We start from the raw sequence: 27,058 nt of genomic DNA on the forward strand, positions 1-27,058 counted from the left end.
AGATCCGACTAAGAACAAATCCTCCAGCAGCTGGGGCTAGGAAGGCAGTGACACACCGGAAGCGGCCTGGCGGCTGAGGCGTCCTTCTCCCCTAGCAACGATCGTGAAGGAAGTGGTTGTTGCAGTCGCGGCCTGTGCGCCTGCGCGGAGGCGCCGCCTGCTGACGTGGAGCTAGGTCCCGGAGGCCGAGCCCCGTTCACGGCGGAGTGCGGGAGAGTGGCCGGGGTGGTGGAGCAGCGGCCGAGGCCGGGATGGCTGCGCCGCTCGCTCGGCGCTGGGGAGCCGGCGTTGCCGGTCGGTGCTGGTTGGTGCTGCTGCCGCCCCTGCTGCTGGCGCTGCTGCTAGCGCGGTCCGCGGCGGCCCTGGTGGAGGGGCTCTACTGCGGCACGCGCGACTGCTACGAGGTGCTGGGCGTGAGCCGCACGGCGGGCAAGGCGGAGATCGCGCGGGCCTACCGCCAGCTGGCCCGGCGCTACCACCCGGACCGCTACCGGCCTGAGCCTGGCGACGAGGGCCCCGGACGGACGCCGCAGAGCGCCGAAGAGGCCTTCCTGCTAGTGGCGACCGCCTACGAGACTCTTAAGGTGAGGTCTGGGGACGCGGATGGGCAGCGAGGACTCCTGGCCGGCGGAGAGGGTTCTCGGTGACCCCGGCTCCGAGCGCGGCCACCGTCACGACCCCTAGGATGTTCGTGATTTCCTACGTGGCCTTGCTAAAGAACCCGCACGCGGCTCATTGACAAAGATGGGAACCCCCTCGGGTCTTGGAGGACAGCTAGCCCTCTCCTTCTTGTGACAGTTTTTGTTATGCAAAGCTTTGGGCATCTTACAATTTAGAGAAAGCACTTTAAAAACGTGCAGCTCACACTTGGAAAGCAGGGTGATTATTATTACCAAGATCTGTGATAGAACACAGGAAAGGTCTCCAATATTGAATGACTGTGATGGCGCCAATTTGACATGACAAAAACTAGATTTCTGGGGATGGTATTAAATGTGACATTTAGGGGCGTCTGGGTGGCTCAGTGGGTTGAGCGTCGGACTCTTGATTTTGGCTCGGGTCATGCCTGATCTCAGGGTCGTGAGATCCGGCTCTTTCTCAGTGGGGAGTCTACTTGGGATTCTCTCTCTCCCTCTGCCCTCACCCTGCTCTCTCTCTCTCTCTAAATAAATAGAATCTTAAAAAAAATAAAAATAAATTTGACATTTAGCTTGGGTTTAAGGACTTAGAAAAACACTAAGAAGAACAATGAACAAGCCAGTCAGAAGACCGGATATTTGACTCTTGGCTCCTACACCCCAGTATGACCTTGGATAGTGACTTAATATGTCACAGTAGCTGTTTCTTCATATGCAAAATTAAAGCCATGATACCTCCTCACAGGGTTCAGTCCTCAATGAGAATTGAATAAATGTGAGAAATCCCCTATACAGGACCTGCAAATACATGCTTAATGACTTGGGGTTCAAGACTCAGAAGTTCTGTCAGGAAAAATTTTGTGAATATGGATGTAGTCATTTGACAAAGGTTTTATTGAGTCCTTTGGGGATGGGGAGATTTAGCCTGTTCCTGTTCCTGTTTTCTTCTGCTACTGCAAAAAAATCAAACCATGTAAGGAATCACAGAGTATAAATCATATTTGATGGAAGTGTTAACTGCTTCAAGGGCCCCATCATGCTAATGTAACAGCAGTTGTAGTTAGTTGTAAGGTGTTTCTTTATGGCCTTCCCCCCCCCCCCTCCTTTGGAGGCGAAGTTTTCCATGTTGCTATGTAATGTTTTTAATGACTACTTTGAGTGGGTATGCCATAATTTAACCATGGATTATTTGTTCAGAATAGCTTTCCAGAACTGAAAATACTGAATCAAGGAGCTAAAGGCTCTTCGTTCATGCTTTCCAGAGCAGTATATATAATATGCAGTCCTATTAATGAATATGACAAGTCCACTGTATTCTCCCTAGCATTGGTGAGACTGTAATTCTTATTGGCAGTTGGCTGAAGAGTGGGTGGGGGCTGGGGAAAGTGCAGACACCAGAGGGTTAGTTGCTTATTATTTAGGATATAGAGTGATTGAGGAAAGACTTCAGAAAAATGGGAAAGAACTTCTCCATCCAGGGCAACCCAGCATCTAAAGTCCCAATCTTTGTTTTTCTGCAGTGAAGAAAGATAGTGCTCCAGACAAGCAGCCAGAAGGCTCTGGTGACACATAAGGAAGCACTGGGAGGATGGAGAACTTCCAGAAGAGAGGGCAGCAGAAACACTGGCAATTGCTGCCTTCTGTTGGGGTTGGAGATGGGTAGGTTTGGCATGAGAGTGGTTAACATGTTAGTAAGACATGAACGAAGAGAGACAGTAGAGAAATTCTTGCTGGGAGGAAGCGCAAGACTCTATTCTTGCCATTTTCTTGAAGAGACAAATTTGGAGGCTGATTTGATGAATCTATAATGGTTGACTTTAAAAGTTTCTGCCCCTAAAATTTAGTGCTGATTTGTTAGCGAATAAAAGCTTGATAAAATAATTTGTCCACTTTTGGGCTGTTAAAAACTGGTATGTCTGGAGAAAGTAACACTTTTAATCTTGATTCCAACAAGAGGTTTGCGGTACTACAAATGTCTCCCAAGTAGGAAACAAAAATTGGAGTTACACTGATGGATGAGGGAGTAAGAGAATGTGCTGTAGTTTCCTCAGCCTCATTCAGTGTTACTGTCAGAGGAAAGGGATGTCTGGGGATGGTTTGGGCCCTTGAAAACCAGACCTAACTGAGCTCCATGAGAGCTGTTTTAAAATTATAGAAATGGACTTCTAAGTGGAACACCTCCAGAAACTTTCTTTTTCAGACTTCATTGCAGATGCTCTCTCCTGAAATAAGGAAAAGGACTTTGATTTGCTGTATGTGGAAATTATTAAAAACAAACAGGATGGTCAGATTTTATTTCTGTTATAATGGAAAACTGTGAGTAAGCTGCCAGAGAGTATCATATCTGGGTAATGCAGAGATCTAATGAACTGGAGTCATCCAGTTTGGACAGCCTCAGCCTTCCAAATTATCCCCTTGAGGCAATGAGGTTTTAACCACTACTTTACTCGAATTATATCTGCAGGCTAGAATGAGGGCAAGAGGTCCATGTGGCTAGTCAGATATTATAGTGGGAGAAGTTGATGAGTTCCAATGGCTCTGGAATAAAGAGGAGATACAGAAGCCTATATACAATTCCACAAATCATCTCATGGAGGTAGCAGATGCCTACCTGGGACCACTTCATTTCTGTTTGCTATTTTTGTTATATGCTATATCTTTCTCCATAAAGAATAATAGTAAACCCTGTGAAAGGTGTACTTATTTACAGAGCCAGCAAAAAAGGAGGGAGGGCTCTCCCACTCCCCCTGCTTGTGTTCCCTCTCTCGCTGTGTCTCTCTCTGTCAAATAAATCAATAAAATCTTTAAAAAAAAAAAAAAGGAGGGAGGGACTCAGGAAGACTATGTCATCCTTCACAGCCACATGCAATTATTGCTGGCATATGGAAGAAGCAGCTGATTTTACGTTTGTTTTGTAAAATACGCAGGTAGATTCCATTTCTGGAACAGTGTATCTAACAGAAATTGTTCCTTTCTTGAAATCTGAAATAATTTAGTTGTAAATTCACTGGAGTAGGAGTTTTTTCTCCCCCCGTAATTTTTTAGAAGATTTATTTATTTATTTTAGAGAGTGAGATCACGCTCGCACGCACACGAGTGATGGGGGAGGGGCAAAAGGAGAGGGAGAGAGCGAGAATCTCAAGCAGACTGCACTCTAAGCGCATAGCCCAACGAAGGGCTCAATTTCGCCACCCTGAGATCACAACCTGAGCCGAAGAGTATGAGGCTCAACCAACTGCACCACCCTGGCACCCCCTCCCCCCATAATTTTTTGATAACCTTTTTATTTCTCTTATTAGTTTGTTCAAGTCTCTTAATATTTTTAATGTATGTTATATAAGAAGCTATATTATATCTTCATTATAACCTTATAGTGGTACTCATCAAAACTCCTAATAACCAAGGATCTCTGAATGTTGATAATATGTACATCACCAAAATGGGAATTTATATTCGAGAAGTATAGTGGATTTATGACTCTGAGGTTGTATTGGTCAAATACATGCCTCTTTGAGAGAGAGGGGTTTTTTTTTTTATGGTGGTTGTTAAAAAGTACACTAACATGATTTAAATACAGTTGGTAAGAGAAGAAGATACTATCACACTTGATCATTGTTATTTTAGCAACACAGATTCTACCTGTGCATAGAGAGATTGAGGAAAACCAGAAAAAGAAGGATGGGTAATAATGGAAGGTAAAGGCACTGGTCAGATGCTTTCATCAAGTCGTGCTTAGTTCATAGTTTCAAATAACTTAAAATTGCAGTTCTCAGCAGGACTTCAAACCATTATGATTTCACACACTGCTTTATTTTTGTTTCATAATATAAGCAAAGTCAAGACAATGAAATAGTATTTAGTGTATTTGACTACTGGGGATTCAGGGAATTCATGGACTTTGGAAGTCAAGTCAATGGACTCTACTTGCTGTGTCAACATTGGATCTTTTTACGTGGATATAGCACTTATCACACTGAACTGTAAATACTGAGTAGCCCTCCCCTCTCCACTAAACCATCTCCTTGCCTTTTTGTTTGTATATCCATGGCACCTAGCCCAGTGTCTGGCACATCAGATAATGAATGTTTGTTAAATGAAAAACTGGTATCTGGAGATAGATTCAGTGGATTTCTGACATTTTGACATTGTTATGTGAAGCCTGCTTTGGCATTTTACCCTAAATGTAGTTTTAAAAAGTGGTACAGATAAAGTAGATTGGATGACTATGAATGAAAAATTCCCACGAGAGAAAAATTGCACTTCTATTTTTAAGGAGAAATTCTGTTTTTTAAAGTGAGAACATTAATCCTTTTTGAATATAGATTGAGTTGGATGAAGTAGATGAAATAAGGATGGCCTAGAAATAAACAGATGATGGAACAGGTGGAAAGAATGCACTTAGAACATGGGAAAATAGACTTTGACAGTATTTTGTAAAAATCACAAAAGAAGAACAGAAAAGGTCTTGGCAGTACTACTGGCATGAAGGGTATCTGATAAGGTAATAGGTAGTGAGAGCCTTTTACTATTCTAGCCTTGTCTTGGCAGGGAAGTCACACAACACTTCAGTTTCTTTTTATCAGCCTGATTGATGTAGCAGGGCTTTAGCACTTGTGAAGAATTTGGCATAAGGGGGGATTCTGAATGCCCTGCCCTTTTATGTTACTGTTCATTGTTCTTTCCTAGTTTATTCTACTCAGTCCTTTCTGTAACGTGTACTGAGGTGGGCGTTGGGGGAGGAAACCAATGAAGAAGGCACAGTTCTTGCCTGTAAGCTTTTACCATAACAAGAAGACAGGTACTTATTGTTCGGTTATTATTTATTTAAGTTATATAATAAAGATATGTGTAGATTATATTACAGCACTGAGAGGTACAATTATTTCTTCTTCGGGGATTGGAGAAGAATGTACTCTTTGGTCTGGATCTATAACAGTCACCAAAGGTTGACAGTGAAGGGACATTTCTGGTAGAGGGAAAACTTGATCAACAAAAACATGGAGTCATGAATGTGCAAGACTTGTCCAGGAACGAGATGTAGTTTCGTGAGGTATTATAGTGTTTTCTCCACCAGTCATCATTTTTGTTATATTTCTCCCAATGACTCTTTGTTTTGGGGAAAAACAATTGACTGCACTTCTTAGTACTGTTGTTTTTCTTTTTCAGCATCTATCCAGATTGATCAGTCATCATAATAATTGGGTATCCATAAAAATAATAAAAAACATGTAAATTTCTATTACAGTTGTGATGCTGATAAACAGCGAAATTAAGTAAGCTTGATGGCAGATAGTTTTCCTTTCACATGTCAACTCTGATTGGTCATGACTCCCTGAAACACTTGCCAAGGTTTTGAGGACTTGTCTGGGTTTAGTCAGAAAGATAAGATGTTTGATAGTGATTTCTCCCATGGGCCTAGAAGAAAGGTGTGGTACTTTACCACAGCTGCTATTTCTGCTGTGAACCCATAAGTGCTCTTTATTTTTTACTGATACCGTAATTTCAGCTGTTATTCCCTACTTAGGGCAGAGGTTGACTGTACACCAAATATGTTCAGTTTTAGTTCTGTGATGACACGTGATGTCATCAATAACCAGTCAGAGCTTCTGATTAACATAAAAACTACTGAGTTGATATAATTGTGGCCAGAAACTGAGCGCTTGAGATTTTAATTTAGCCTGTGTGGATTTATCATAGATAAAAGAACATTTTTAGATATTCACAGCACAAAGACCGTTACTGCATTTTTCACAGATATTAGAGGATCTACTGCTTCTAGGTTAGAAGCCTGTCAGGTGCATGGTGGGGAGAATGTTTCAGGAGACTGGAACACAGTTGGGATCGGGTGATGAACAACCCTTTAATCTGTGTTCAGGAATTTGAACTTTATGTATTGAATAGTGACCAGAGGTTTTAAAGTGGAGAAATAACACAATCTGATGTTTCTTTCAGAAAGAAAACTCTGGGAACAATATTGAGAATGGGTTGGGGAAGGCTGGAAGGTTCTTGTCTGAATTCATTTCCACCATTTTCTGGAATCTCAATTCCCTCTTTGGTAACTTGAAAACTTCTTAGTTGATGTATTTCACATTCCTTTTGCTTAATTTTGCTTCTTTTAAAGCTAAGGTCACATTTATCTTCTTTTTTTACTGTTGGCTATCTTCACTTCATCTCCTTTTCTTTCAAGCTGTTGTAGACTGACGTGCATCAGCACACGTAATGGAATTGTTCTTAACGCGAACAATGGTGTTCTAAGTGTCAGATTTGAATACTGCTCTTCATTTCTCCCTCCTGGCACTATCTGTGGCATTTGATATTGTTGATCATGTAGCTCTTTAAGCTCCTCTCCCTTGACTCCCTCAGTGTTATTCTCTCCTGTTTCTGCTATCTTTCTAGTCATGTCTTTTCAGTCTTTATAATCTTCTTCTGCCTACACCTTAAACATTGCTTTTCCTTAGAGTTCTGTCCCTTGGGTACTCTTTTCTTTTTGTTTTCTAAGCTCTTCCTGATGAAACTCAACCACATCTGTGACAATTCTAAAATCTGTGTGGTCTCTAAGTTCATATTTTCAGTTGTGTCTCATTTGTAGTACAGTTACCCAAAATTAAACTTTTCGGAAATCAATCTTGTTATGTTTGTTAAAGCATAACAGAGGAGTGGGGTGCCTGGGTGGCTCAGTTGTTAAGTGTCTACCTTTGGCTCAGGTCATGATCCCAGGATCCTGGGATTGAGCCCCACATCGGGCTCTCTGCTGGGTGGGAAGCCTGCTTCTCCCTCTCCCACTCCCCCTGCTTGTGTTCCCTCTCTCCCTGTGTCTCTCTCTGTCAAATAAATAAATAAAATCTTTAAAAAATAAAAAAAATAAAATTAAAAAAAAACATAACAGAGGAGAGAAGCAGCCTCCACGCTGAGCACAGAGCGTGACGTGGGGCTGATCTCAACACCCTGAGATCGTGACCTGAGCCGAAACCAAGAGTTGGACACTTACCTGACTGTGCCACCCAGGCACCCCTCTCATGAGAATCTTAAGAGATTATATACATGTGCTTTGGGGCACAGAGTAACATGGTCCACACAGTAACTATAATTAGAAACTTCACTGTTAATCCTCAACATGATTGGTTCTTAAACTCCCTTGATCATTAAATCTTATTTATTCTACTTTTTAGTCTCTAAAATCTCTTTCTCCCTCATTCTATTCTTTTTTTTTTTTTAAAGATTTTATTTATTTATTTGACAGAGAGAGACACAGCGAGAGAGGGAACACAAGCATGGGGAGTGGGAGAGGGAGAAGCAGACCTCCCGCGGAGCAGGGAGCCCGATGCAGGGCTTGGGAATCATGACCTGAGCCGAAGGCAGCTGCTTAACTACTGAGCCACCCAGACGCTCCTCCCTCATTCTATTCTTTACAATATTGTCAGAGTTAACTTTCAAAAATAAACACACCTACTCAGTGCTATTGTTCTCATGCTTTAAAACATTTCATTTTTGAATAGCACGGACAATAACACTCTAGCACTTTAGCATGGCATATAAGGTCCCTCTACAGTTCTTATCCAAATCAGTCTTCCTAGCCACATTTACTATACCTTTCTTCCTAAATTACCCTAGTGCTCAAGCTTCAATGAATCCATCCTATTCACTGATGCTTCTGTACCTTAACACTTGCTGTTAACCTTTGTCTGAAACAAGTTTTACTACATCGTACTTGCTTTTCAAGATCCAGTACTCATTTCTTCTCTGCTGTGGATCCCATTACCAGTGATCTCAGGCAGAGTCAGTCAGTCCTTTCTTACCTAGCACATCAAATTGCATTTTTCTTGCTTGCTAGATTCTTCTAGATGGGAGAGTTTTTGAGACCAGGATATTATCTTTTCTTTTTATCCTCCATTGAGTCCAGCACAAGGCTTAATGCTCTGCATAATTATTTGCTAGAATTGAAAATAACTAAGGTTTCTAAAAGCTCAAGTAACCAAGTAGATGATGATACTCTACTATTAACTGAAACATGGAGGGACAGATTTGGGTTTTGAGCATGTTTACTTTGAGATATTTATGTTACATTTAGGAAATACTTAGGAGATATTTGAAAATAGGACACAGGAAAAGCAGATCTGAGTGTCACTAGTAATTAGGTGATACTGCAAATCAAGGAAGTTGTTGAGGCCACATGTAGACAGAAGAGAAGACATATTCTCATATGCACTAGTGACCAGGGGCAGGGAACAAGAGAAATAAAACTGATAGCAGTTAATTTTATTCCTCTTTAATAGGATGTAATGGCCTGGAAAAAAATTTAGGGAAACAGATGTTATTTTTTTTTAAAGGATCATTTGTATATGTGTATTTCTTTTAAAATGGGGTTTATATATATATATATGTAAATATATACACACACATATATATATACACACACATATATTATATATATATATTTTTTTTTTTTTTTTTTTTTTTTGAGAGAGGGAGAGTGAGGAATAGTCCCAAGCAGACTCCACGCTGAGTGTGGAGCCCGACAGGGGGACAAGTCCCATGATCCCGAGATCATGACCTGAGCCAAAATCAAGAGCTGGCTGCTCAACTGACTGTGCCACTCAGGCGCCCCAATGGGATTAATATATATTTTTAAGAATGAACAAAATAGAGAGAATTAAGATAGTGGAGGAGTAGGGAACCCTAAGTTTGGTGCCTCAAATACAGCTAGATAGTTATCAAATCATTCTGAACACCTGCGAAATCAATTGGAAATCTGAGAAAAGAAATGCTACAATTCTACAAATAGAAAAGCAATCACTTTTTGCAAGGTAGGAAGTGGGGAAACTTGAATCTGGGGTGATATATCAGAGGACACGATGGAGGGAAGGGAGCTTGCTTAAGAAGGCTACTGCAAAGTATTATAAGCAGTGGAACACAAAATCGGAACTTTTAGAAGTCTGCTACAGTGTGGTAGTCCCTGGCTTAAAGGTGCTCAGATGGCAAAGCAGGGCAGAATCCCAGGTGGGACACCTTGGTATCAGGATTCCCAGGGTCACAAGAAGAATGGGGGTGCCTGAGTGTGGCAGATTTCTCAGGTACAAGAGTGGGGAACCCAGCTGAAAACAGCCAGTTTAGGTGCTGGCTTTCTGCTCTGGGTTGCCATAAACCCGGGAACTGCTGCACGGTTGTGCGACTGCTCTTCTGGCAGGTGTCAAGCAAAAGGCAGAAGCATGGTGAGGGGAACAGCACAGGTCTGTTCGGCAGGAAACTATAAAATTTGGAGTTTTGAAACTCAGTTGCGTGCCTGGGATAAAAATGCTTGGCCACAGGCCAGGTGAACAGAGTTCAGACAGAAACCAGGGAGACAAAAGTGACTGACTGCTTTTCTGTGAGGGCTCACTGGTGTGAACTTTCAGCTCCAGGACTAGAGAGCAGGGTGCAGCCATTTTCTTCCCACCTGTCAGTGCTGTAAGCCACGGAGCAAAACAGTGCCACATGGTGGAACCCAGAGTGGCTTACACTGAGCGCAGCCCCCTGGCAAGGGAGGCATATTTCCATTAGGGTGAGGGCACTTGAGAATCAGTGCAACAGGCCCCTCCCCCAGAAGGCGAGTAGGAACAACTGGTTCGCACCAAATTTACTGATCATAGACGGCTACAGAGCTTATGCTCTTGAGGAAAACAGTATATAGCATTTGTGGGGGGTTTTTATTCTTTAAGTCTTTCAGTATTATTTTTTCAGTTATTTTCTTATTTTTTCAATTTTTTTAATTTTTATTTTTATATATACATTATATATATTATTCTTTTCATTGTATTTTATTTTATTTTTGTATATATATATGTGTATACATATATATATATAAATTTTCTTTCTTATTTTGGGATCTAGTTTCCTTTAACAAGCAGACCAAAACACACTCAGGATCTAGTGTTTTGTGGTTTTTGTTTGTTTGTTTCTTGTTTTTTTTTTCTGATATGTTTTGTGTTCTTTCCTGTTGTTGTTGTTGTTATTGTTGTTTTTCTCTTTCTTTCTTCTGTTCTTTTCTGGACAAAATGATGAGACTGAGAAATTCACCCCAAAACAAAGAACAGGAGGTAGTACTCACTGCCAGGGATTTAATCAGTATGAATAAAAGTAAGATATCTGAACTAAAATTTAAAACAATGATTATGAAGATACTAGTGGGCTTGAAAAAAGCATAGAAGACACTAGAGAATCCCTTACTGTAGAAATAAAAGAACTAAAATCTAGTCAGGCTGAAATTAAAAATGCTATTACCAAGATGCAGTCCCAAATGGAGTCTATAAAAACAAGGATGAATGAGGCAGAAGAAAGAGTCAGTGATATAGAAGATAAAATGATGGAAAATAAGCTGAAAAGAAGAAAGAAAACTACTGGATCACGCAGGGAGACTTAGAGAACCCAGAGATTCCATAAAGTGAAATAATATCCAGATAGTAGGGGTCTCAGAAGATGAAGAGTGGGAGAGAGGGGCAGAAGGTTTATTTGAACAAATTATAGCTGAGAACTTCCCTAACCTGGGGAAGGAAACAGGCATTTAAGTCCAGGAGGCACAGAGGAACCCCCCCCAATCAATAAAAATAGGTCAGCACCTCAACATATAATAGTGAACGTTGCAAATTTCAAAGATAAAGAGAAAATTCTGAAAGTAGCTTGGGGCAAGAGGTCCTTAATCTGCAAGGGTAGAAACAAGGCTGGCAACAGACCTGTCCATAGAGACCTGGCAGGCCAGAAAGGACTGGCATGATATACTCAATGTGCTAAATGGGAAAAATATGCAGCTAAGAATACTTTATCCTGTAAGGCTGACATTCAGATTAGAAGGAGAGGTAAAGAGTTTCCAGGACAAACAAAAACTAAAGGAATTGTGAATAGTAAACCAGCCCTGCAAGAAATATTAAAGGGGATCCTTTGAGTGAAGAGAGAGCCCAAAAGTAACAAAGATTAGAAAGGAACAGACACAATCTACAGGAAAATGACTTTACAGGTAATACAACGGGACTAAATTCATATCTTTCAATAATGTAAATGGACTAAATGCTCCAATCAAAAGACATAGGGTATCAGAATGGATAAAAAAAGAAAAAAGATGCTGTTTACAAGAGACTCAATTTAAACCAAAAGACCTCCAGAGTGAAAGTGAAGGGGTAGAGAACCATTTATCATGCCAGTGGACATCAAAAGAAAGCTGGAGTAGCCATCCTTATGTCAGACAAACTAGATTTTAAACCAAAGACTATAATGAGAGATGAGTAAGGGCACTATATCATAATAAAAGGGTCTATCCAACAAGAAATTAACAGTTGTACATATTTATGCCCCTAACTTGGGAGCAGCCAAATATATAAACCAATTAATAACAAAATTAAAGAAACTCATTGATAATACAGTAATAATAGAGGACTTTAATATCCCACTCACAGCAACTGACAGATCAATTAAGCAGAAGATCAACAAGGAAACAAGAGTTTTGAATGACCAGATGTATTTAACAGATATATTCAGAGCATTTCATCCTAAAGCAACAGAATACACATTCTTCTTGAGTGCACATGGAACATTTTCCAGAATAGATCACATACTGGGCCACAAATCAGGTCTCAACCAGTACAAAAAGATTAAGATTATACCATGCATATTTTCAGACCACCATGCTTTAAAACTTGAAGTCAAGCACAAGAACAAATTTGGAAGGACCACAAATACATGGAGGTTAAAGAGCATCCTACTAAAGAATGAATGGGGGGGCGGTGGCGCCTGCATGGCTCAGTTGGTTAAGTGTCTGCCTTCGGCTCAGGTCATGATCCTGAGGTCCTGGGATCGAGCCCTGCATCAGGCTCCCTGCAGGGAGCCTGCTTCTCCCTCTGCTCCCCGCTCATGCTCTATCTCTGTCTGTCCCTCAAATAAATAAATAAAATCTTAAAGAAAAAAAAAAGGAGTGAATGTGTCAACCAGGAAATTAAAGAAGAATTTTTAAAAATACATGGAAGCAAATGAAAGTGAAAACACAACAGTTCAGAACCTTTGGGATGCAGCAAAGGTGGTCCTAAGAGGGCAGTATATAGCAACACAGGCCTTTCTCAAGAAACAAGAAAAGTCTCAAATACACAACCTAACCTTACACCTAAAGGAGCTAGAAAAAGAACAGCAAATAGGATGCCTGGGTGGCTAAGTCAGTTAAGCAACTGACTCTTGATTTCAGCTCAGGTTGTGATCCCAGAGTCCTGGGATCAAGCACAGCATCAGGGCTACCACTCAGCAGGGAGTCTGCTTCTCTCCCTCTTCCTCTGCCCCTTCTCCTGCTACCTACTTTCTCTCTAAAATCTTAAAAAAAAAAAAACCAAAAAACAAGCAGCAAATAAAGCCTAAATCTAGCAGAAGAGAAATAATAAAGATTAGAGCAGAAATCAATGATATAGAATCAAAACCTGTAGAACAGACCAATGAAACTAGGAGCTGGTTCTCTGAAAGAATAAGATTGATAAACCAGTAGCCAGACTTAATCAAAAAGAAAAAAGAAAGGAGGAGAGATCACAACCAACACCAAAGAAATACAAACAATTATAAGAACATGTATATGAGCAACTATATGCCAACAAATTCGGTGATCTGGAAGAAATGATTGCTTTCCTAGAAACATATAAACTACCAAAACTGAAACAGAAATAGAAAACCTGAACAGAACCATAACCACCAAGAAAATTGAAGCAATAATAAAAAATCTCCCAACAAACAAGAGTTCAGAGCCAGATGTCTTCCCAGGGGAATTCTACCAAACATTTTTTTTTTAAAGGTTTTATTTATTTATTTGACAGAGAGAGACATAACGAGAGAGGGAACACAAGCAGGGGGAGTAGGAGAGGGAGAAGCAGGCTTCCTCGCAGAGCAGGGAGCCCGATGTGGGGCTCGATCCCAGGACCCTGGGATCACGACCTGAGCCGAAGGCAGACACTTAACGACTGAGCCACCCAGGCGCCCCTCTACCAAACATTTAAAGAAGAAATAATAACCTATTCTTCTGAAGCTGTTTCAAAAAATAGACATGGAAGGAAAACTTCTAAACTCTTTCTATGAGGCCAGTATTACCTTGATCCCCAAACTAGACAAAGACCACACCAAAAAGGAGAACTACAGACCAATATCCCTGAGGAACATGGATGCAAAAATTCTCACCAAGATACTAGCCATTAGGATCCAACAGTACATTAAAAGTATGACTCATCATGACCAAGTGGGATTTATTCCTGGGCTCCAAGGGTGGTTCAACATCTGCAAATCAATCAATGTGATACACTACATTAATAAAAGAAAGAACAAGAACCATATGATCCTCTCAATAGATGTAGAAAGAGCATTTGACAAAGTATAGCATCCTTTCTTGATTAAAACTTCATAGTGTAGGGTTAGAGGGAACATACCTCAATATCATAAAAGCTATCTACAAAAAGCCCACAGCGAATATCATTCTCAATGCGGAAAAACAGAGCTTTTCCCTTAAGGTCAGGAACACGGCAGGGATGTCCACTATCACTTCTGTTGTCCAACATAGTACTAGAAGTCCTAGCCTCAGCAATCAGGCAACAAAAGAAATAGAAGGCATCCGAATCAGCAAAGAAGTCAAACTCTCACTTTTCCCAGATGACATGATACTCTATGTGGAAAACCCAAAAGACTCCACCCCAAAATTGCTAGAACTCATACAGGAATTCAGCAATGTGGCAGGATATAAAATCAGTGCACAGAAATCGGGTTGCATTTCTATACACTAACAATGAGACAGAAGAAAGATCAAGGAATCGATCCCATTTACAATTGCACCAAAAACCGTAAGATACCTAGGAATAAACCTAACCAAAGGGGCAAAGGATCTGTACTCAGAAAACTAGAGAACACTCATGAAAGAAACTGAGGAAGACACAAAGAAATGGAAAAATGTTCCATGCTCATGGATTGGAAGAACAAATATTGTTAAAATGTCTATGCTACCTAGAGCAATCTATACATTCAATGCAATCCCTATCAAAATACCACCAACTTTTTTCACAGAGCTGGAACAAATAATCCTAAATTTGTATGGAACCAAAAAAGACTCCGAATAGACAAAGGAATGTTGAAAAAGAAAACTAAAGCTGGTGGCATCACATTCCAGACTTCAAGCTGTATTACAAAGCTATAATCATCAAGACAGTATGGTACTGACACAAAAACAGACACATATATCAGTAGAACAGAATAGAGAACCGAGAAATGGACCCTCAACTCTATGGTCAACTAATTTTCAACAAAGCAGGAAAGAATATCCAATGGAAAAAAGTTTCTTCAACAAATGGTGCTGGGAAAATTGGACAGCCACATGCAAAAGAATGAAACTGGACCATTTTCTTACACCATACAGAAAAATAAACTCGAAATGGATGAAAGACCTAAATATGAGACAGTAATCCATCAAAATCCTAGAGGAGAACGCAGGCAGCAACCTCTTTGACCTTGGCCATGGCAACTTCTTACTAGACAAATCCCCAAAGGCAAGAGAAACAAAAGCAAAAAATGAACTATTGGGACTTCATCAAGATAAAAAGCTTTTGCACAGCAAAAGAAATAGTCAACCTATGGAATGGGAGAAGACACTTGCAAATGTCTTATCAGGTAAAGGGCCAATATCCAAAATCTATAAAGAACTTACCAAACTCAATACCCAAAGAATAAAAAATCCAGTCGAGAAATGAGCAGAAGACATGAACAGACATTTCTCCAAAGAACACATACAGATGACCAATAGACACATGAAAAAATACTCAACATCACTTGGCATCAGGGAAATACAAATCAAAACCACAATAAGGTACCATCTTCCACAACAACTCAGGAAACAACAGATGTTGGCAAGGATGCAGAGAAAGGGGAACCCTCTTACACTGCTGGTGGGAATGCAGACTGGTGCAGCGACTCTGGAAAACAGCATGGAGGTTCTGTGACAAGTTAAAAATAGAGCTACCCTATGACTTAGTGATTACGGTACTAGGTATCTATCCAAAGGATACAAACATAGTGATTCAAAGGGGCACATGCGCCCCAATGTTTATAGCAGCATTATCAACAATAGCCAAATTATGGAAAGAGCCCAAATGTCCATCAGCTGATGACTGGATAAAGAAGATGTGGTATATATATCCACTGGAATATTACTCAGCCATCAAAAAGAATGAAATCTTGCCATTTGCAACGACGTGGATGGAACTAGAGGGTATTATGCTAAGCAAAATAAGTCAGTCAGAGAAAGACAAATACTGTATGATTTCACTTATATGTGGAATTTAAGAAACAAAACATGAACATGGGGGAAGGGAAGGGAAAATAAGATAAAAACAAAGAGGGAGGCAAATTATAAGAGACTCTTAACGATAGGAAACAAACTGAGGGTTGCTAGAAGAGAGGTGGGTGGGGGTAAGGGGTAACTGGGTGATGGGCATTAAGGAGGGCACTTGATGTAATGAGCACTGGGTGTTATATGCAACTGATGAATCACTAAATTCTACCCTGAAACTAATAATACAGTATATGCTAACTAAATTGAATTTAAAGAATTTTAAAAAAGAAAAAAAGTGAACAAAATATTATTACATTTTCATATATTATTGATTCCTGGCCTTTAACATCCTAAAATGGTTTCTCCTATCCGTGTAACTGAAAATCTTTAATGTAAACGTGGCTGCAATATCAAATTATTGCAATTATGTATATTGAGATCAAACAATTCATTATTTCTTTCAAGGGCAAGAATGTAATATATTTTTGCCTCTGGGGAGGGGGGAGAATGATCATTTTCATAAGAGAAGGAAGGATTCAGTGCTTTCTTTGTTTGTGGGTTTCCTCTTGTTCACTTTTGATCTAGATATTGGTGGTTATGTTCCAGTCCTCCTGCATGTGCCCAAGAGGATTGGGAGTGGAGTGGACACCAGCAGAAGCACCATTTTTTCCTGTAGACATTAGAAACAAGGAGCTTATTGCCCTGCTTGTCAAGGCTCAGGACAGAGAGGAGGAAGAAACAAGTATAAAGGTTTTGGTTTTGGAAAGAAGTTGGAATCTCCTGACCCTGGGACCTTAAGATCCACAAAATTGCTGAAAGAAAAAGTACTACCTTATTGAAAGGTAAGACATTAAACTGTTTTAAGGTTTAAGCCGTTTTAGCCACAGTAGCATGTCTTCATAAGCTGTGAAATCAAGCAGTCATTTCTGCTAAGCCAAAGTTTTTGTGAAATAATCACCCATCCAGCATTCCTGGTGAGAGAGAGATCTGTATTGCTCAAGGGATGTTTATAGTGAGGGAGAGCCTTTACAAAATTGTACTCATTTTTAAATTGACATTTACTGAATGCCAGGCACTGTGGTAGGCCTTGGATATACAGAGATTAATGTGTCAGTCATCCTACCTATCTTCCAGTAGTTCTCATTCAAGGAAAAGAAAAAACTGATATTTGCAATGTGATAAGTGCTATAATAAATAGGTCACATGTGTAATAAGAGTGGTCTAAATCTGAAGCAGTAATGTTTGTGTCCTAAAGGATTAATGGAAGCTCATGAGGTTGGAAGAAAGGGATGGGCATTTGAGGTAGAGAGAATTATATGTTTAAAGACATAGGTATGAAAGAGTGTGCTGTACTGGAAGAACACACCAAATTGCAGAAATTACTGTCTGATGTTCGCTATGGGGCAGAAGGGGGGCACGTGATGAGATGTTGCTAGGTGAGAGTGGACTAGTTATGGAGGTCTTGTTGCATGCTAAGGAAATTTTAACTTACTTATTAGCCATGGGGAAGCACTGAAGATGAAAAAAAAACTGTGGGACTACCTGAGTTCCAAGATGGGTAGAAGAAAAAATAAGTATAATGGTTTTAAAATAAGTATGTACCTGTAGCTCTCAATTAGGTCCCAGTCTCTTGTCTTTCCTTTTTTGCTAATAGTTCTCGTATCCTTGTGTTCTTACTAGGTTGATTCTAAACTTTGTAGGTTACTGGAGAGTAGGATTTTGATTTAGACTATTGAGAACTAACTCTCCAATTTGTGCCAACCTTGAACACCTTCCAAAGTGTATTCATGTCTCAACCTAAAATAATTTTCTTCATTCTGGAGAGAAAGCTATAAACCCAAGAGTAAAGATTCTGGCTGATTAAATGCTGTAACAAGAGGTGGCCAACCTTTCTTGTCTTTAAAAACAGGGTCATAAATTTATGGTGACCTCAAGGAAAAGAAAACCATCTTAAGAGAAGTCAGACTTGATCCTGAAACCTTCTGCAGGAATTAATTTGAGGACTTATTAGAGGGCCCTGGTTGCAGTAGAGAGGTCAGACACAAGGTACAGATTTTGGAGTGGCTGGTTGCTGGAGCATTAGTTGACTATCCTATTAGAGGAGCTCAAGACTCAATGAAGTAAGTCACACATTTAGGGACCAGTGAGAAGATGGTGACCCTGGTGGATGATCTGGGTGAAATGTTTGAATAGGGATATCTGCATTCTATGGATTGTGACCTTCACTAAGATAAGGAAGGATAGTTATTGGACCCATGACATTCAAATAGTAGATTTCAATGACACTCAAAGATCTTGCTGTATACTTTAACCAGGAGGAGTACAGTCAGGCTGGGCAAAGGGCTCTGTATAGGTAATGATGCTGGAGATCTGTCAGAATCTGATCTCAGTGTGGCAGTTAGTTTCAAAACTACATGTAATCTAGTTGGAGCAAGGAGAAGAATCGTATTTGAAGAAATACATTTCAAAAGGCATCTGCCAAGATTGGGAGGCTGAAATGAAAGTCAAAGATCTCAGGCCAAAAGCAGAACATTTCTATAAAATTAGTCCAAAAAACAAAAACTGGAGGGAGAATCAAAAATTCTTAAAAGATGTCTTGAAGTACTCAAAATGAGATACATCAAGAGTTGTAGGCTGTCGTCTTCAGAGCTATCTGTGACCTATAAAGTTTCTGTATGTCCTATAAAGTTTTACCCTCTTTAGGTTAGAAGCTCCAAAGTATGATAATGGCTTATAGGAAGAATAATAGATTGACAATTGAGGTATGTGGCAGTTGACACAGAAAATCTTTTTTGACAGAAAGGAACATTCAAGGTGTGAATTTGAAAATGATTAACAGCCTGAGCTCAGCCCTCCTTATATAACAGACAGTTCTCATACTGGCCCTCTAAATAGTGCTGTGGAATAGACTTTAAATATATTTACATTTAATTCTACTAGATACTAGTTTATCTAGTTTCAAATTCTAGCCAGAGGTAAAAAATATTTTGAATGGGGGCGCCTGGGTGGCTCAGTTGGTTAAGCATCTGCCTTCGGCTCAGGTCATGATCTCAGGGTCCTGGGATCGAGCCCTGCATCGGGCTCCCTGCTTGGCAGGGAGCCTGCTTCTCCCTCTCCCTCTGCCTGCCGCTCTCCCTGCTTATGCTCTCTCTCTCTGTCTCTCTAAAATAAATAAATAAAACCTTTAAAAAAATATTTTGAATGTACTAAACCTAAGAGAATTGTCATTCAGATTCAGAATTTAAAAAAAATTTATTAAAAAATTTTTTAAATTTAAGATTTTATTTATTTGAGAGTGAGAGAGTGGGAGAGAGAGCACAAGAGGGGGGAGGGGTGGAGGGAGAAGCAGGTCCCCACTGACCAGGGAGCCTGACGTGGGGCTCAATCCGAGGACTCTGGGATCATGACCTGAGTCGAAGGCAGACGCTTAACTGACTGAGCCACCCAGAATTATTTTTTAAAAAGATTATTTATTCATTCATTCATTTATTTATGAGAGAAAGAGAGAAAGTGCGTGCGCACAGGGAAAGGAGCAGAAGGAGAGGGACAAGCAGACTCCATGCTGAGTGCAGAGCCTGATGTGGGGCTCGATTTCAGGACCCTGAGACGAAACCAAGAGTCAGATGCTTAACTGACTGCACCACCCAGGCACTCCACAAATTCAGAATTCTTAATAGAAAATATATGATTTTAATGGGTACAGAGGAGATTTTGTCATTAGCAAACTTATTTTAAATCTAAGAAACTGCATGTTGGAGGATCAGGAGGTCCTGAATAGACCTGAGAGCCTCTGTCTTCAGTAGGAAAGCACTAGGTGTAGATTTTGAAATGCCTTTAGTTAAGTATTTGCAACTTTATGAGTGTTGAATAATTCATCCTAGAAAGACATCCTCTAGTTAAAAAAGTTTTTTTTTTTAATTTTCATAATGATTTGTATTGTACTCCCTTATAGAAAGTAAAGAATTTGTTGTGGTTTTACTCTTTAACGTTTTTTGGACATAAGACAAAATGGGGGCGCCTGGCTGGCTCAGTTGGTAGAGCATGCAACTCTTGATCTCTGGGTTGTGAGTTCAAGCTGCACATGGGGGTAGAGTTTACTTTAAAAAAAAAAAAAAGACAAAATAGGTTTACTGTGTGATAAAAAAAAAAGCAAATCATAACCCAGTGTAATAGTTCTTCAACGTATGTAGCTCAGTAAGAGATTGGCATTTATCCCTATTTGAAATTGATTAAAATTAAAGGTTTTAAGAAATGTTTTATTTGTGAACATTCAGAGCAGCATTTCAGAATGCTCTGATTTTTTTCAACATGTTTGTATGATTAAGAAAGATGTGTATGTTAACTTATTTATGAACTGGGCTGGGACAATATGGGACAACATATTTGTAACATGTTTTTGTATAATATCATTTGATATTCAAAACACTAAAATTAGTAGAGCAGATGTTATCTCTGTTTTACAAATGAGGAAGAGTGAGGCTCAGAGAGGCTAAAAATATCACTGGAAGTCACAGAGTTAAACTTTCAACATTACTGCATCAGAGTTTCTTTGAGATGAGCATAATTCAGTTTTATAGGCACAGACTGGCTTTGTCTCCTTTTTATTGTCTAAGCATTGCCTTCAACAGACAGCTTTCTACACAAGCCTGGAAAATGATTGTGAATATCTGTAATAGGGATAAACATTTGTTCCCATCAACAGTTACTGAGAGAAGGTAGCAACATGTTCTGAAGTTACAAGAACACAACACCTTATTACCACCACAACACTGGCTAAAACGGCATGGTTAATTGATATTAAAATGTTTTTCTTTTTTCCAGGAGGACTAACAATACTTAAGAATTTGGGGAGATTACTTTTATTATGCTTATACCTAATATTAAAGTTCTAGAAACAAATTTATGTGTGCTTTTGAAGAGTGGTAGGGAATTTTTTGGTTTTGATCGTTTCACTTCTTTTGTTCAGATTAATCTTATATGGTTATAAAATTCTGTTTGACTTAACAGATTATAAACTACAGCCATTTTCTGAAATATCCTATGAAATTGGGTATCTTGTTATTTTACAGGATGAAGAAACACGAAAAGATTATGACTACATGCTGGATCACCCAGAAGAGTACTATAGCCATTACTACCACTACTACAGCAGGCGCTTAGCCCCTAAAGTGGATGTTAGAGTTGTGATTTTGGTCAGTGTGTGTGCTATTTCAGTGTTTCAGGTGTGTATTGATGGAGGAGTGTGTCTACATGTGCACGTTGCCTAGTGCTGGTCATTAAAACTGAATTAGAAGTACCTTTTTATAAAATTTAACCTGTACTTGAGACTAATTTTTTTAGAGTAGAAAAATATTCATTTATTCAACCAACTGATTAACACTGGAATCTGTGTCAGTTGCAAATCCAAGAAATTGATGATAAATGTCATTATATAATAAGAAAACCCAACAACAGATCTTTTTCTCATTGTTCCCTTTAGAGTATTTCCCTCCTAACCTGATAGTATTACTTTTGTAGGACTTTTCAATGATTTCCCATTAAATTTGTGAAAAACCTGAACTTCTTAATATGACCTGACAAGTCTTGGCACCTATCCACCAAATGCCAGCCAGGAGTGCTTGCCATCACTGTAACGACCAAAAATGTCCCACGCATTTCCACTGTCTGCTAAGGGCAGTTTTGCTTTGATTGAAAACTACTGAAATAGATTAAAAGAGTAGTAATCTTTCATGTTTTAAATGTCACACAAATTTAACTTCAGCTTGAAATGAGTTTTTCCTACTATTATTCTTAAACTAACCACAGGTATCTTGTCTTCTTTTAGAGGGAAAGAACATGTCAGGTGACTAGAATGAATCAATTTGCTAGTCTGAAAAATGCTTCTCTAGTTTAATTCCCAGAAATGAGATTTACTTTATATGACAAAAAGAATTACTATTGAAAACTAAGGTTGTGGATTTTAAATGTATCTACTTTTGCAGAAATATTTTCCTTTCAAAGGGGAAAGCAGGGATAATTTTACCTTTCTGTTTTAGATAACGTAATACCCTGGTAACATTTTTTTCCCCTAGTCCTAATAGAGTGCTGCTATAATATTTCAAGATATTATTGGTGTAACTGCAATATTCATTCAGTAAAACAGCAAATTAAATGTGTGGAAATGTGAATAGGACTTTTTCTGACAATTAACGAAACCCTTTGTATATATTTATGAAATAAGTTATGTGTTTTCCAGTCAGATAAGAGTTCAAACATATTAGAATCCTTTATTTCAGAATATGATGAGCATTACTGTGATAGATCGAGACGGTTTAGGGAAGAGATGGGAATGAATATAGTTGCCTGAGTCTATATCCTATGATTTTTCTTTTTTTTAAACAGGTTCGTCACTGGCTAGTTTTGCCATGTAACTGCTCCCCTAGAATGTAGGTCACAGTCTCACAGTCTTAAAAAAAAGAGAGATTTCTTAATAGTGATCTAGGGAAAGCCAAATGGTAGATGTGAAATCACAGGTGTGGTGTGATTCTATTGATTTATCCCCTAATCTTGGGTATCTCCTGTCTGAATTAATGGCTTTTTGGCCTAGCTTAGGGCTTACCTGATTTATCCAGCCTCAGGTCCCTTGTACATGTGGGCATTATTCAATTTTATCTTTTACTTACAGAGAAAGATGATTGAGGTCCCTATTTTTTTTAATTAAGTAAGCTCTGCGCTGAATATGGGGCTTAAATTCATGACCCCAAGATCAAGAGTTGCATGCTCTACTGACTAAGCCAGCCAGGCACCCCTTGAGGTCCCTATTTTTAATCAGAATTGCTTTGGGTGGGGGGGATGGTGTTCAGCAAGGTGCATTTTGGTAGTAAAATGACCCATTTTTCTTTGTTAAATATTTCAGTTTTTCAGCTGGTGGAACAGCTACGACAAGGCAATCAGCTACCTAGCCACAGTGCCCAAATACCGTATCCAAGCCATGGAGATTGCCAAGCAGCAGGGGCTACTCAAAAAAGCCAAAGAGAAGGGCAGAAACAAAAAGTCCAAAGAGGAAATTCGTGATGAGGAGGAGAATATCATAAAAAACATTATAAAAAGTAAAATAGATATAAAGGGAGGCTATCAGAAACCCCAGATATGTGATCTTCTCCTGTTTCAAATTCTCTTAGCACCTTTTCACGTGTGCTCATATGTAGTTTGGTATTGTCGATGGATCTATAATTTTAACATCAAAGGCAAAGAATATGGGGAAGAAGAAAGACTATATATCATACGAAAATCCATGAAGATGTCAAAATCTCAGTTTGATAGTCTAGAAGATCATCAGAAAGAAACTTTTCTTAAACGAGAGCTCTGGATAAAGGAGAATTATGAGGTGAGTAATTATTTGCTGGGATTTTTGTGTCCTCTTACTTATGAAGTTAAAATTTGGTGTAGGGGAAGGGATCACAGAAATGCACTCCAGTTTCTGAAATCCAAGATTTAAATAATGAATAAAGATCTTATTTTTATTGAAAGTGTGACTGTATTTGGTAGTGGGACAGTGGGTTTTTAACCTGTAATTTGTCTTAAAAGATGAACTTCAAATACTTTAACTGACTCATGCTGAAAATCTTAAGAATGGTCTAATTTGTCATGTTAAACTGCAGTGGGATAATATGTATGTTTGCAAGGATGTCACAACAACTTTCCATTAATTGCTCTAATTAAAATTTGTTCTTCCCCAAATTTTCTTTCAGTCATGTAAACTTAGCTACAGGGATTAAAAAACAAAACAGGGAAGGAATAAGACATGGAAATTTTGTTGAAATAACTTCATTTCAAAATACAGCACAGAATCTTCTGTATAACTAACTTATATATGAAAAGTTACTTTTATTTTTTTAAAAAATGCCTCTAAACTTTGGGCAGTTTAATAAATGTTATATTCTGTAATTGTCAGCTACACCAGTTACCTTGAGGTGATCACGTGCTTAGCTAAAGTCTTAGAGGAACTATTTATCTCATCATAATGATACTATTTTAGGTTTTGGGTAAAATTAATTGGCTAATGTATTAAAGATAAGAATAAAACACAGTGATGGGGCACCTGGCTGACTCAGTCAGTAGAGCATGTGACTCTTGATCTTGCGGTCCTGAGTTCAAGCCTCACATCAGGGTAGAGTTTATTTTAAAAACAAACAAAAGAAAAAGAACACAGCACAGTAAAATATTCCTAAGAAATCTGAATATATTTGTGTTTTTAGTTTCATAGACATTCCTTTTTATATGTGGTATACTAAATATATTTTACTGAAAGTAGAGTTCCAGTCTGAATTATATTTAAGTAACTTACTATGAATTGCCAGAATGTTTTGGCAAGTAGATATAGTTAGCCTGCTTGTAAATAACATAAAAATGGAAGGTAACAAAACTATTTTGCTCCTAAAGTACTTGAAAAGTTTTCTCTTAAGTAGGGTAAGCAGTCCAGTTCACAAAACTGTATCTTTCATGGAGTACTATCCTGGGCTGAATTACCATGTTATTATATGAGGTGATCTTAGTCATTACTTCCTAAAGTTTGGAAGTAAAGTCATTTCTTTCTAAAATTTGACACAACTGGTTATGAAAATTTGTCCATTTAGTTTCAACTGACATCCACAAAAAGTTATAGAAATGAAGATTTTCTTTGTCCTTAACCTGCATGGTTTGTTTAACCCTCTTTGGGAACCTTAATAAAATATTTTGAAAAACCAATAATTATCTTTAAATTTGGAGACAGTTGTATATATAAAGGTCATTTTATTCCTTGGTTAGGATCAACAAATACTGAAAGTCATCAGTTAAATTTTCAAATTACCATATTAAAGAAATAGTGTGATTCTTTAAGATTGGACATTAGTTTTAGAGAGGAAATGTTTAAACCCTTTAAACTCAGCTGATGGATGATGTCAATGAGGAAAAGAATGTATTCTCAGGTTACAGAAATCAGTGACAAAAATTACTAAGTTCTTGTACAAGTTTTTTTTTTTTTTTTTTAATTTAACACCGAGTGTTAAGGTGCTTAACTGCTTGGTATTTTTAGATGCATGGTCTACAGAAGACAAACCAGTACATTCATAGGAAACTTTTACCTAAAATGTAGTTTGAAAAACGTATATTTGAAAAATGTAAATATGCATAAAGGTAATGACAAATGTTTCCCTTTGGATGGTAAAGTAATTTAGTGTTATTTATACTTACAGGTTTATAAACAAGAACAAGAGGAAGAACTAAAGAAAAAATTGGCAAATGACCCCAGATGGAAGAGATACAGAAGATGGATGAAGAATGAAGGGCCTGGACGGTTAACGTTTGTGGATGATTGAGGATTGCTGAATGCTACTATGCCAAACCTTAATTGTGATATTTTCATAACTGAATTATTTTAGAAATGTATCAGCTGCTCCTCAGCAGTACTTAAAACTCCTCAAATATTTGATTAAACAGAATAATGTAGAAATTTAAACTTCCCCTTAAAACTTTATATACATAAGACATTTATGATTGTTCAACTTTTATAATCTATTCGTGGATTTTGTTAAATGATCTGACCTGAAGATTTACTTGTTGCCATTTAAAATTTTTATATGTTTAGTTAAAAGATTTGACATGAAAATTTATTAGATACCATTTAAAATTATGTGTTAAGTGTTTATTCTTTACAAGTGCTTCCTTATTCTTTGTTATAGTGCTACATTTTTCTGCTTCCATGGCCTCTAATATTTTCACAAAACATAAAAAATTATAACAGCATTTAATTACTTTGTGTCTTTAGACATGAACTTCTTCAGCAAAATGATTTCAACTGTCATGTCATCTTCATTATAGTCATTCTGGGATTGAAATATGTTCAAAATATCTCTCTAGGAGAGTCTTCTGCCAGAATATGCTGATACTATTTTTCCCCCTGTCATAATATTCTTAATAAGATCAGAAACTCTCCAGGAGAGTGGATCAACCTTCATGTCCTTGTAGGATGATCTTGATTACAGTCATTATAGGACTATTAACTGTATTCTCAAACATTTTTTCCAGAAGAGACCTTAAAAAGGTCTTTGTACCACAGTATTGCTTTCCCAACCCCCTTCAGTTAAAAAAAAAAAATGACAGAGCAGAAATAGCATACTGAAAAGTTGTTCATGTATTATGAAGTTCTTGAGCCATGAAAAATCCAGCGTATGTGAGTGTATTTACGTGCATTTAAACCAGAAAGAGGAGGTGCATGGCTGTGTGCTGTTCTTTCAATGAAATATATGTTTTATACATGTGGAAGTGAAAGTAATTCACACATAAATTGACTAAAGCAAGTATGATACTGCGTCAAGGTATCGATACACAATCATGATAGTGAATCAGTACTCCTGTTAAAGGATTTATCTCATTGCTTCATATTAATAAAATGACTGCAATATATCACAAGTTTGTTGGTATGGCATTTTGAATCAAGGATTAACATAATTGCTTTTGTATTATATAGTTTTAAAAGATTAGTGTAGATAATAGAGATACAGAGTCTGTTTCTAACTAAAAGAAACTAGGGCTTTCAGGAGCTCAGCCCAAATATGTGATATATACAGAGGCAGGAGGGAAGAGATTTGACCTTGTGAGTCATTTAGTCTGTGAGTGAGGGCCTCAGTTACCTTAATAGATAGAAAGTTGGGGGAGGACTTTAACTAGATTATCAGTAGGACCCCTTTGCTGTTCTAAAATTCTGAAATAGTTACATTTTTCAAAGGCACTTGCCCGTCTGTTAAAATTTCAAACTTACGGTATTCTAAGTATTTTTTTGTTACACCTAGTAATAAGGAATAATAAAAGGACTGGGTATGTTAGCATTCATAAAGGTTGACTGATACAAACAATGTGTGTTGGAAATTATTTTGCATATCTGCTAAATTATTGTATTTTTCCCTGGCTTTACTGAAACCTCATTTCTGGAATAACCCCCAGCAGCCTTCTCACTTGGTAAAAGTTTGGTCGTTCTTTTGGAATCAGGGTCATTGCATGGGTCAAGATAATGGATTCTCCTTATAGAAGGACTATGATTCTTCTCTTTCCTTCCCTCAACAAAATATGCTTCAAAATCCTAGAGTGAAGGAAG

General features: G+C 38.4%; 1 protein-coding gene across 1 annotated transcript; it reads left to right on the top strand.

Annotated features, from left to right (window-relative positions):
- Positions 1-161: 161 nt before the first annotated feature.
- DNAJC25 (DnaJ heat shock protein family (Hsp40) member C25) lies at positions 162-26,819 on the top strand. Its single transcript, XM_006733476.3, has 4 exons — positions 162-584; positions 21,015-21,167; positions 22,841-23,311; positions 25,161-26,819. Exons 1-4 carry the CDS (start codon positions 252-254, stop codon positions 25,281-25,283), a joined length of 1,080 nt encoding a protein of 359 aa, XP_006733539.1. The 5' UTR covers positions 162-251; the 3' UTR covers positions 25,284-26,819.
- The last annotated feature ends 239 nt before the right edge of the window (positions 26,820-27,058 follow it).

Source organism: Leptonychotes weddellii, chromosome 14 (genome assembly GCF_054177405.1).
Source record: "Leptonychotes weddellii isolate Sample4059 chromosome 14, ASM5417740v2, whole genome shotgun sequence".
Lineage (NCBI taxonomy): Eukaryota > Metazoa > Chordata > Mammalia > Carnivora > Phocidae > Leptonychotes > Leptonychotes weddellii.